Source organism: Mustela putorius, unplaced genomic scaffold (assembly GCF_011764305.1).
Source record: "Mustela putorius furo isolate JIRA1106 unplaced genomic scaffold, ASM1176430v1.1 tig00003909_pilon_pilon_pilon, whole genome shotgun sequence".
Taxonomy (NCBI): domain Eukaryota; kingdom Metazoa; phylum Chordata; class Mammalia; order Carnivora; family Mustelidae; genus Mustela; species Mustela putorius.
Window position 1 is genome coordinate 38635675 of NW_025422057.1, and position 13487 is coordinate 38649161.

Here is a 13487-nt window from a genome sequence, read left to right on the forward strand (position 1 = left end):
TGAGATTTGCTGGCTCAAATGGTAATTCTATTTTGAAATGTGTCAGGAAACACTATATTGTTTACCAGAGAAGCTGCACCAATTTACATTTTCATCAATAGTGTACAAGGGATCCTTTTTTCTCAACTTCCTTCCGAACCCTTCTTAACCTTTCTGGGGTTTTGGTAATACTTATCTAAAGAGTGTGAGATGATATCTCATTGTGATTTTCTTGTATTTCTCCCCTAGTGATGTTTGCATTTCTCTCTCTTTATATGTTTTGAAGACTTCATAGAAAAGGTGATTTTGGTGGACACCTGCGTGTCTCATTGAGTTAAGCCTCTGCTTTCCGCTCAGGTCATGATCTCAGGGTCATGCCCCACATCGGGTTCTCTGCTCAGCAGGGAGCCTGCTTCCCCCTCTCTCTTTGCCTGTCTCTCTTCCTACTTGGGATCTCTCTCTGTCAAATAAATAAATAAATAAATAAATAATAAATAAAATCATGTATATATATGTATGTATACATATACATATACATATATATATAACAATTTCTCCTCCATTTGGTACTGACCCAGCCATACTCAGGGACCTGAGAAATTGAGGGCAGCACTGATAAAAACATGGGTATACTCCTCTGTAAGAGAGTCAAAGTTAATGCTCCATTTGGTGTGCAGTAGGCAAAAATATAAAGGAATATTGAAATATATATATATATTTATATGTATAGTAACATTAGTAACATTAGTAAAATTCAATATTCATATATATATGAAGTTTATATATTATATTAAGTTTAAAAGAAAATTTAATTTTTCCTCTTGCATAGTAGATCATATTTTTGTGCCCCTCAGCAAAATATATTAGAAAATAATTAGAGAACATTAGTAAAATTCAGTATTCATATATATATGAATTTTGCTATATATATATGAATTTTACTAAGTGAATTTTACTAATTATTTCTAATTATTTTGCTGAGGGGCACAAAAATATGATCTACTATGCAAGAGGAAAAATTAAATTTTTCTTATAAACTTAAAAATCATAATAAATGACAACCCCACTGAAATGGCTAAATGTTACAATGTGGATAACCCAGGGCTAGAAAAGATGCAAGGCAACTGGAATTCTAACATGTTGAAGTTTAGAATGTAAAATAATACAATCACGTGGAAAACAATGTAGCCATTACTGGTAAAAATAAGACATATATTTACCATATAACTTAGCAATCTCACATCTAAGTATTGTCTTAAGAGCAATTAAAGTGTATATCTGCAGTTGTATACAGTGCTTATAACAGCTTTATTCATAATAGCCAAAAATAAAAACAACTAATAGTCCATCAACGGATGAATGGTGGCTTACCCAGACAGTGAAATACTACTCAATCATAAAAAAGAATAAACTACTGATACAATGAAATAAATGAATCTCAAGAACATTGTATTGAGAAGGAAACCAGGCACTAATGAGTGCATATTCAATTTCATTTATATGAAACTCTAGAAAAAGCAAAACTAACCTATAGTGATATAAAACACCATGGATTGCTAGGGCCTGGGCGTGGTGATGGGGTTAGACAGTAACAGGAACCAAAGAATTTTTCCCAATGAAGAAAATGTTATATATTTGAATGGGGTGAAAAAAGATGAAAGGAGGTAGTATAAATAGGCCAGGATAAGTAATGCTGACTAACATGAGGAGACAGGGTTTCTACAATATAATAGAGGAAGGAAGAAATCTGGAAACTAACAGAATTCGCTAGGATGCTTCTTGCTGTCTGCATGATAATAACTTTGGAAATTAACACCAGCCATGACAATGATCTGTTAAAGACACAGTAACCAGGGATTCAGACCCCTCAGGCTGAAGATCTATGTTACCCTAGAAGGCAAGCAAATGAAGCCAGCAGTCATGATGGCAAAGGGTGAAGATAAACATACAGAATGAATGATCATGAAAGGAGACGATACAATATGTATTTTGCCTTGGAAACACGACAGCACAGGCCCTATAGCTCACCCACTTATCATTTGGCTATAAGTCAGGTTTTTTACTTTAATAAAGGTGACCAACCACTACACTGAAGAGTAAATAATAGGACAGGGTGAACTTAAGGGGATGGGCAGGTAAATATAATTAATGTAAAGGGTGGAATGAAGAAGACACTGCTAGACCCCAACCATATTGCCTTGGTATTCAACTTGTCAGGCAACCTGGCGAGTGTTTACTGAAAACTGCTGCAAACTCTGCCAGAGCACACAAGACATGTGTGCTTGTCTGGGAACACAAGACATGCCAGACAGTCATTCCGTGTAAAGAAATGCTAGAAGTGCTAGAAAAGGAACACTCCCACAAGCAATACTCAGTGAATGATGGGTGGAGAATTGTTACATACACACCCCATTTTCTTTTCTTCTGGGTTTGGATAACTCTGAAGAGTGTTCTACACTGCTACACAGAATTCCACAGTGACACGGGCTCCAATTTCCCCAAAGAGTAACTGGTTTGATAATACAAAATTCTTTTTACTATATCACTTCCCCTTCTCCCTACTGGTCTTCCCTGGAACCAACTCTCCAATAAACTACTTGTCTTCAAATCCTTGCTTCTGGGTCTGTTTCTAGGATACCTCAAGTGAAGACACAGTTTTCTTCTACTACCTACTTTATTTCTCCAGAAATTCTTACCTTTAGTGCAAATTATATATATAATAATAATATGAAAGTTCTTCTGTGAATCAATCCTTACCTCAAATTTCATGAGCTGCCATTTGAGGAATGCTTTTCCAAAGAAATGCCTTTCATTTCAAAATAACTTTGATTTCAAGGAGTTCATTAAGGACTTCCTGTTCCATCAAGGTGGAATATCCTTTTTGTCCCCAGGTCTTCCCTTTTTAAATTTAAATATCCTGGATGGGGGTGGGGGGTGAGGTGAAAAGATAGTGGAGGAGTAGGAGTACCCTAGGCACATCTTATATCACAAACACAACTACTTAACTGGCAAATCATCCTAAACCCCAGAAATCAACCTGAAGACTGACAGAATAAACTCCACAACTAAAGACACAGAAGAGGCCACATCAAAGCAGATAGGAAGTGTGGTTTAATGGAGAAATGATCACATGTGCTGCAGAAGGGAGAGAGCCATGGTCATGGAGAAGGACAAAGGAGTGTGGAACACAAAAGGAGACTGCACAAGGAGAACGTATCCCACAGTTATTGGCTGGGGAAATGAACACAGCTGATTTTCATGAGTTCTTGCAACCAGCGGGGCTGAAAGCCTGAAATTTAAAGGAGAGCAGGCTTGGCTAAGATAGAGGGCACTGCTCTACTCCTGGACAGAAAGCAGGCAGATGCCCTAGGGGAAATGGTGTAGAAATAGCTGTGCAAAGAATGCCTGGGACACACAGAAGGGAATTATTCACTCTTCTTAGAGCACATCCCTGAGAGACAGCATTCTCAGAGATACCTCTCTGGGAAGAAAGGGGCTGGCCAGTGTGATTTCCCTCCCTCTACCCCAGCATAAACATGGAGCCACCTGCAGGAAGCAGCAAAGTACTAGCAGTGGCAGCCTAACTAGCTTACATCAAGTCCCATGCCCCTGTACTCTGGTGGGACTACCCTTCTCAGTGAAGCTTGTCCCAGACTCAGCTTGGCAGACCTCTCCCCAGAAGACCTGCGTAAGCCCTCCCAAGCCCTAGCCCATACCACAATTATGCAGGACTTCAGGTCTAGAAGCAAATGACGTCTCATTTCACAACAGACCAGAGCACATTGAGTTGAAACTCACCACATTCTGGCTAAGGAACAAACGCTGCCCACCATAGGTAAGGAGAGCCTCTGCAACTAACCACACAAACAGCACAGACACTCCTTGAAGTGCTAGGCCCTGGATACTACATGATCTCTTCTTCATTGCCATTAGTCTCAAGAGGAAGAAACATAGCTGGCTTTTTCAACACACAGAGGAAAGCAGAAACTTAGACAAAATGCCAACATGGAAGAATTCATCTGCATTGAAGTAAAAGATAAGGCCACAGCCAGAGAACTAAGTGAGCAATACATCTGAAGGAGAATGTAAAGCAATGATCATAAGGATACTTGCTGGGCTTGATAAAGGAATGGAAGACTTCAGGAAGACTCTGACCACAGAAGTAAAAGAGTTGAAAAAGAATCAGCCAGAAATGAAGAATGCCGTCACTGAGATTGGAAACAGGATTGATGCAATGAACAGCAGGCTGGAAGAAACAGAGAATGAATTAGTCAATTAGAATACAAAATAATGGAAAATAAGAGAGCAAAAAGAATTATACAGCATGAGAATAGACATAGGGAACTCCGTGACTCCATCAAATGTAATAACAGTCATAGTGTAGGGTCCCAGAAGCAGAAGTGGGAGAGGATAAAATTTACTTGAGGAAGTAATTGCTGAAAAATTCCCTAATCTGGGGAAGAAAACAGACATCCAGGTTTGGGAGGCACAGAGAATTCCGATCAACAAGAGCAGGCCAATACCACCAAGGCATGTTGTAATTAAATTTGTAAAATATAGGGATAAGGAAAAAAAATCTTAAAGGCAGCAAGACAAAAGAAGTCCTTAACTTACAAGGGAAGACCCATAGGGCTAGCTGCAGATTTCTCAACAGAAACTTGGCAAGCCAGAACACAGTGGTGTACTACATTCAATGTGCTTAATGGGAAAAATATGCAGCCAAGAATACTTTATCCAGCAAAGCTATCGTTCAGAATAGAAAGAGAGATAAAGAGTTTCCCAGATCAACCAAAACTAAAAGAGTTTGTTACCACTAAACTACCCCTGCAAGAAATATTGAAGTGGACTCTTTGACTTTAAGGAAACATTAGAAGGAAACATTTTCCATCCTAAAACAAATGGAATACACTTTCTTTTCAAGAGCACATGGGACATTCTTGAGAATAGATCACATACTGGGTCACAAATCAGGCCTCCACAAATACAAAAATGTTGAGACCATCCCTGCATTTCTTCTGAGCACAAAGCTATGAACCTGGATGTCAACCATAGGAAAAAAAAATGGAGGGTCGCTTGGGCGGCTCAGTCATTAAGTGTCTGCCTTAGGTTCAGATGATGATACTGGGGTCCTGGGTTCAAGCCCCACAGCAAACTCCCTGCTCGGCAGGAAGCCTGCTTCTCCCTCTCCCACTACCCCTGCTTGTGTTCCCTCTCTCGCTGTGTCTCTCTGTCAAATAAATAAAACTTTAAAAGAAAAAAAATTGGAAAGACAAAAAACACATGGAGGATAAACAACATGATTATTAAAAAAAAAAAAAGTGAGTGGGTCAACTAGGAAATCAAAGAAGAAGTTAAAAAAAAACCATGGAAATAAATGAAAATGAAAATACAATGGTCCAAAATCTTTGGGATTCAACCAAAGTGATCCTAAGAGGGAAAGACATAAGAATTCAGACCCACTTTAAGAAGCAAGAAAATTCTCAAATAACTTATACTTATACTTAAAGGAACTAGAAAAAGAACAACAAATGAAGCCAAAAGCCAACAGAACAAAGGAAATAATAAATATTAGATCAGAAATAAATGATATAGAAACTTAAAAAACACATAGAATAAATCAATGAATCCAGGAGCTAGTTCTTTGAAAAAAATAATAAAATTGATAAACCTCTAGCCACACTTATCAAAAAGCAAAGAGAAAGGACAGAGATAAATAAAATCACAAATGAGAGAGAAGAAATAACAACCAACACTACTAAAATATAAATAACTTAAGAGAATATTCTGAAAAACTTAATACTCATTCTTCTGAAACTATTCCAAAAAATAGAAAAGCAAGGAAAACTTCCAAATGAATTCTATGAGATCAGAATTATCTTAACACCTAAACCAAAGACTTGACTAAAAAAGAAAGTTACAGGACAATATCCCTGATGAAGATAGATGCAAAAATTCTCAAAAAAAATAATAGCAAACCGTATCCCAAAAAACATTAGAATCATTCACCACAATCAAGTGGGATTTATTCCTGGGTTGGAAGGGTAGTTCAACATTCACAAATAAATCAAGCTGATATGCCACATTAATTTTTTAAAAAGGATAAGAACCATATCCTGGAATCAAGCCCCATGTTGGGTTCCCCACTTAGCAGGGAGTCCACTTCTCCATCTCTTCCCCTCCCCCTACTCGTGTTCTTTCTCTCTCAAATAAAATAAATAAAATCTTTTCTAAAATGTCCATATTACCCAAAGCAATCTACATATTTGATGAAGGTCCTATCAAAATACCAACAGCATTTTCCACAGAGCTAGAAAAAAACAACTAAAACACATATGGAGTCACAAAAAGATCCCAAATAGCCAAAACAATATTGAAAAAGAAAAGCAAAGCTGAAGACATCATAATTCAAGACTTCAAGTTATATTAAAAAGCTATAGTGCCCCAAATAGTATGATAATGGCACAAAATAGACACATAGATCAATGGAAATGAATAGAAAACCCAGAAATGGACCTGTGACTATATGTTCAACTAATCTTTGGCAAAGAGGAAAGAATATCCAATGGGAAAAAGACAGTCTTTTCAACAAATGGTGTCAGGAAAACTGGAGTTACATGCAAAACAATGAAACTGGACCACTTTCTTATATCATACACAAAAATAAATTCATAAGAATTTTGTCCTAAATATGAGACATGAAACCATAAAATCCTATCGAGGACACAGGCCATAACCTTCTTGACATCAGCCTGAGTAAATTTGTATTGGATATGTCTCCTGAGTCAAGGGAAACAAAACCAAAGTTAAACTACGGGACTACCTCAAAATGAAAAGCTTCTGTACAAAGAAGCAAACAATCAACAAAACTAAAAGGCAACTGGTGGAATGGGAGAAGATATTTGCAAATGGTATCTGATAAAGGTTTAGTATCCAAAATATATAAAGAAATGATAAAACTAAATACTCAAAAATGAATAATCCAATTAAAAATGGGCACGATTAGGCATTTCTCCTAAGACACAAATAGGCAGTTCTCCAAAGAAGATATACACGTGGTGAACAGATGCATGAAAAGATGTTCACCATCTCTCATCATCAAATACAAATCCAAATCAAAAGTACAGTGAGGGGGTGCCTCGGTGGTTCAGTGGGTTAAGTCTCTGCCTTTGGCTCAGGTCGTAATCTCAGGGTCCTGGGACCGAGCCCTGCATCGAGCTCTCTGCTCAGCAGGGAGCCTGCTTCTCCCTCTCTTTCTCTGCCTGCCTCTCTGCCTACTTGTGATCTCACTCTGTCAAATAAATAAATAAAATCTTAAAAAAAAATGTTCAGTGAGATATTACCTCACACCTGTCAGAATGACTAAAATCAACAACACAAGAAATGACAGGTGTTGGTGAGGTTGTAGAGAAAGGGGAACCCTCTTACACTGTTTCTGGGAATGCAAACTGGCATAGCTGTTCGGGAAAACAATATGGAGTTTCCTCAAAATTTAAAAATAGAACTACTCTAGCTCAAGCAATTGCACTACTAGGTATTTATCAAAAAAATACAAAAATACTAATTCAAAGTGTTATGTGCAGCATTATACACAATATCCAAATTAAGGAAACAGCTCAAGTGTCCATCTTCATATGAATATATAAAGAAGACACCACACACATTAAGATTTCATTCAAAGGAGCATGGGGTGGGGAAGAGGGATAGAGGCAAACCAACAAACCAATTCTTAACTATAGAAAACAAACTGATAGTTGCCAGAGGAGAAGTGGGTGGGGGTTAGGAGGTAAACAGTGGCTATGGATTAAGGAGTGCACTTGTGGTAAGGAGCTCTGGGTGTTGTACGTAAGTGCTTAATCATTATATTGTACACCTGAAACTAATATGACACTGTATGTTAAGTAACTGGAATTTAACTACAAACTTAAAAAAAACTCAAAAAACAAAACCTGGTGTATCCAGAACCTTACAAAGTACTTCCTCTTCTGAGATTTACAGCTTTTTCTTCCTCTTCTATCCCACCCACATAATTCAGCTTATATAATCATTATATACATAGTAGGAGTTTCATTAAAAATGAAGAGATTTCTTTTTTCAATGCATGAATAAAAAAGGCAACAAAGAAATCCAGACAGGATAATATACTCTATGCCGTCACTTCCCTTTCTGGACTCAAACTGGAAGCTACTAACACTACCATGCTTTTCCTCACATGGATGGATGGGTAATGGGTATGATATTAATGAACCCCCTATTTCAGAATTGGTGTGTTCTAGGTCCTTATTGCCGTTGTTGCCTTAGTTTTATGGAAATTCCATCAGGGACAGTGGTTTTCAGAGTATTACTAGTATTCCTACAGTTCCAACCTCGCCCTGGGTTTCTGCCTAATGAGAATTTCTCTTGGTTCTGATCCCCACTTTCTGTTCAAATTAGCATCCCCTATGTCCTCTCCCACAATATTATAGATGATAGGATTTACCTTTCCTCAGGCTTCAATTTAGCCTTCTTCCTTAGGAATATAATACTAGAAATTGGAACCGTTCTAGGAATAGATCATATTCACCAGATACACTATAAACCAAAATAGTCTTACTATCTATATCCTGAATATATGTGTAGCCTATTTTTAAGAGTGGCCAAGGGCCAGAAGGGCTAACATAATAGTATTCTGAAGAGGAGAATCCACAGCTGATATTTGCTTAATCTCTGAATATTTTGATAATTACAAATAAAACCTTAAGAACTATTCCTTCCCTAACTAAAACTGTATACACATGGAATGCTTGAAATGTCCTTGATAAAAGAGATCTCAAGGTATCCTTTAAAAAACATAAAGATATAGAGTGTACTGGAGAGCCAAAAGGCACTACCCAGAAAAGAGAAAGTAGACTAAGGACAATTAGAAATATCTCTTGGTATCAGCTCACCACCCCTATGCTAGATACCATGTAGAGTTAATTCAACCCATTTCTTTGAGTGTCCACTTTGTAAAACTTCCCATCAAACCCAGACCCTTCCCTCCAACGTTCCCACCATCATATTGGGTTGGGACTTGCTCAAATATGATAGGTATTTTTGCACCATGAAGCTGGCACTGAATAATATTAAAACCACCTGAAAATGAGACTTGATCTGAGCATGAAAATGTATAGCCTCACATGGCTCTAGCTTCTGTATTTCTTCTCCCATTAGTCTTTATTTTCCCTCACCTGCAACTAAGAAAATAACCATGAGGTCCAAGTTTGCCATGAACTGAGAACAGGGTGTATAGATGGACACATGTTCTAAAAGTGATTTTGTATACTTGTGGGAAGGTGGAACCCATATGAATACTCATGAAAGTTTCTATAATATTTGCCTTGACCTTGTAATATCAGTAATGATGAGGACAGATTCAGGCAGAACAAATTTCCAGCTACCATATACCCCATGATCTCCAGCAAATACAAGAGTTTAATCCTCTTCTCAGGCTCTGGATGGGAATCCAGAGGCCATAGAAAAATGGGTCACTCCTGCCACCGATGCCCAGCTGACATACCCAGGAGAAGCACCCTCCAACCCAGTGGTTGCTATGGGTACAGCTTCCCCACCCTCAGGCTCACATCTCTTACTCTTCTGCAACTAGAAAGATCTGGGGAGCCACATCCCAGAAACGTTTCAAGAGAGAGGGGTCTGACTGGTTACAGATGTTACAGAAACCACCTACCATGTCATGCCTCCTTCTTCCCTGAAGAGGAAAAAGCGCATGCTTTCCTTTTTCAAAAAGACTAGGGAGCACAATGAACATATTCTTCAGATGAAAATATGCAATGAAAAGAATTATAATGTCAGTGAAAGCATGAAGAATTTGTTAATAAAAAGGAGGACTTCTCCAGTATCTTTCCAAAAGCCTCATGAAAGTCAGAGTGTGATCCTACTGTTTCTTACCATAAAATATGTTATTTTAACAACTATGCTCTGGTCTCAGTGTATACATCACCTGTAGAAATTGTAGTCTGGACTTTTACCTAAAATCAGGTAAATATTCAAGGGAATATTAAAAACCCTTGAGAAATTGTCATATAATTTCCTTGAAAAATCTTGGCAGAGAACAGTGTGGACATCTGGGAGTCAGCGCCACCACACACAAGGGAAGATAAATACAAAGGTTGCATCAGTAATTCTCATTCTCAACAGTAACCAATTAGCTGCCCTTAAGACACGAGCTGTGGCTTTACTTTTTGCCCCTCTCTCTTCAGCATCTAATAAGGCCTGGAGGCCCACACTTTCTGCTCACTGGCTGGGTCCATCCTGCTTGGTGACCAAACAGTATTGTGGTAAAACTATCACAGAGCCTAAGACTTGCGTGTCACCATCTCTTCACTGTTGATGCAGTAAAACAAGGATGCTTCTCCACATGGAAAGGTGAACATATGATGGAAGGGCATATGCAAGTGAAGGTGTTTGGAGCAGGTGTACCCACGACATGGAGCACTGCCATGGAAGGATCCTTGTCTCAGCAGCACCCAGGGCTAAACCAGTAAGAAGCTGTGTGCTCCCATTAACTGCTATAGGAGGTGACAGCAGTATTGCATGTTAGGTGGGCTACCAGTGGGAAGGCAGAGCCAGACCTTTCATGAGAACCCTAAGTAGTCTGGGAGTCCAGCTCTAGTCCAGAATTCAGAGCAGTGAAATGTGGTTGTTTTAGTCCTTCTGCCTCTTTCTGGGGTTTCAAGGTCCAGGGTGCTACATAGCCTTGTTTCACTTTGGAAACAGGGCACTGGCAACCAGAACACTGGCAGCACAGGATGCATATTCACACCCTCCCCACCCCACCCCTGCCCTCTCCCCCACCCCCCATTCCTGCCCCAGCCCAGGGCCACAGGCTGTGAGGAATGAGTTTCCTTCTCTTCCCTTTCCCCTCAGCCCAGAGCAAGCTTTTGATTTCTTAGAAGACAATAGCTGTGAAGGAAGGAAGCCCTGTCCCCCATATGGTGACTCTTGGCTGAGTGCCTGGCCTCAGGCATCCTGGTAATTTGGTGGACTTAACAGCGGTCAACAGGAACAGAAGGAGAGACTCTTCAGGCTGTTCACTCAGGGGTGAGTCCTTCAGTTCCATGAGCTGCCCTCAGAACACCAGACCCACGGTGGTTTACTGCAGACACATTCCTTACTGCCGACCTTCAGCATAGTTTTAATATGCAGGAGCCAAACACCATCCTGAGAGAAGGTACTGATGGAGAGGACTGAAGAAAGAATGTTCACTGAGCTTGGATGTGAGAGTGAGTGCATGAGTGTCAAGTGCCCAGCACATCCTCATAAGTGGGTTAATCCTATGAACTACTATCAGACCCTCTTGTGTCACAGGCCAGCGTGAACCATGTGAAGGTGGGTGGTAAATCCTAGATTTACAACTTACCTCGTACTGCTGAGCAGCCCCTAATATCTCTGGTCTCCAGCCCCTTCTATAAGATGCTTGTACTAAAGTAGATCCTCTCTAAGCCCCTTATCATTCCACAGGTCTGTAACACATCAGTGCTATTGTCTGAGGAGAGAAACAATTAAGATAAATAAAGCTAATCTTTCACTTAAGGTTGAGAGGGCATCATGAATACACTTGTTCCTGTTTTAAAATATTTTGTCACTGTATTTGGAAACTGCAGTTACTTCAAATTTGGGCATTCTGGCTAAAGTCCCAGCTATGTAATCTAAGATCCCTAGAGCTTTCTAAGCCTTAGTTTCTGCTTTTAGAAGAAGGGACTTATGATTATTATGGGGAGTGGTAGAAATACTGAATTTCAGTTATGAGCAGAGAAAAAATGTAAGTTCTCAACAGATGATGATGGACCATAGAATGTGTTGCAGATTTTAAAAGGGATGGTCGAAGGGAATATTACTAACATTATTGTAATGTTTACTTACAAATTAATGTTATAAAAAGAATAAGATGTATAATACAAAAATGTTAATAACTCTGCCTACTTAAACTCTACACATAATACTCATGATCATAATACGACACTTAGAATTTGAGGAACACATAAAAAAACATTGGCATCATATGCCAAGTGACTTACATGATTTATCTTAATTAAGTCTCACAAGAACATGAACAGGTAGATTCTATCATATTCATTGGCTAACAGCCTAGCCACCTTTTTGGATACTCAAATAACTTAATCATGCTCTTCTAAAATCCTTGTGCTCCCTCATGTCTTTATAATAGGTTAGACCAGCAGTGATGATGATGTGGAAAGAGATGCCCATGGAAATGGGGAATGGGACAACTGTCCAAGAATTCACCTTGGAGGGGTTTCCCGCCATCCAGCACCTGGGAAAGGTCCTCTTCCTGGTGCACCTGCTGGCATACCTGGCGTCCATTGCAGGCAATGCTGTCATAGTCACCATCACTTGTGCTGACTCCCGGCTCCACACACCTATGTACTTTTTCCTCAGAATTTTCTCCTTCTTGGAGTGTTGTTTTACAAGTACTGTTATTCCTAAGTTGCTAGTTATCTTTCTTTCAGGCAGGCAAAACATTTCCTTTCCTGCCTGTTTCATACAAGCATTTGTCTTTGTATTTCTGGGATCAACAGGTTCTCTCCTCATAGCAGTAATGTCTCTGGATCGGTATGTGGCCATTTGCAAGCCTCTGCATTATCCGATCATCATGAACCTGAAGACTTGCTTCCTCCTGGTCACTGCCTGCTTTGCTCTGGCCTTCCCTCTCATCATTGGGCTGGTAGTGAAGGTTTTCCAGTTGTCCTTCTGTGGCCCCCATATCATTCCTCATTTTTTCTGTGATCTTGCCCCCCTGATTCATCTCTCCTGCTCTGACATCAGATCTACTGAAATGTTGGCCTTTGTCGTCGCTTTGGTTATCCTTTTGACATCTCTTATCATAACCATCATCTCATACAGCAACATAGTAGTCACAATCATACAACTCCCATCAGCCAAAGAGAAAAAGAAAGCTTTCTCCACCTGCTCTTCTCACCTCATAGTCCTCTCTCTGATGTATGGCAGCTGTGTGTCTATATATGTGAAACCAAAGCAAACAAAAAGGCTGGAGTCCAACAGGGAGGCTGCCCTTGTGAACACGGTGGTGACCCCACTGCTCAACCCTGTCATCTACACTCTGCGGAACAAGCAGGTCCACCAGGCTCTGAGGGAGATGATGCACAAAATGAAAATATCAAGATAAAAAAATCAGATGGCTTTTGACTAGAGGACCTTAGAGAACCCTGTGTCCTCAATTCTGGCCAATGTAGCAGTCCACACAGTTCTGGTACAGTGTCTCTGGCAGATCTCACTTCTCCTTGCTCATCCCTAAAAAAAGAATGGAAATCTGTTTTTCAAGGTCACATTTTACCTTGATGCACATACTATCTTCTCCCTAAATATACCACAATTAGATGACAATTGATTAATCGAAATATCTTTTACTGAATTTTTTTCTTGCCTCAGATATAAAGACGTATTTGAAATTTCCAAAGTTTAGTAATTTACGCACTTTTTATTTCACTTCTCTC

The 13487-nt window shown here is 39.4% G+C and overlaps 1 protein-coding gene across 1 annotated transcript; it reads left to right on the forward strand.

The window, feature by feature from the left end:
- The first annotated feature begins 12196 nt into the window (after nt 1–12196).
- On the forward strand, nt 12197–13159 carry LOC101691936 (olfactory receptor 6C75-like). Its single transcript, XM_004749737.1, has one exon. The coding sequence runs from the start codon at nt 12197–12199 to the stop codon at nt 13157–13159; it is 963 nt and encodes a 320-aa protein (XP_004749794.1).
- Nucleotides 13160–13487: the final 328 nt, after the last annotated feature.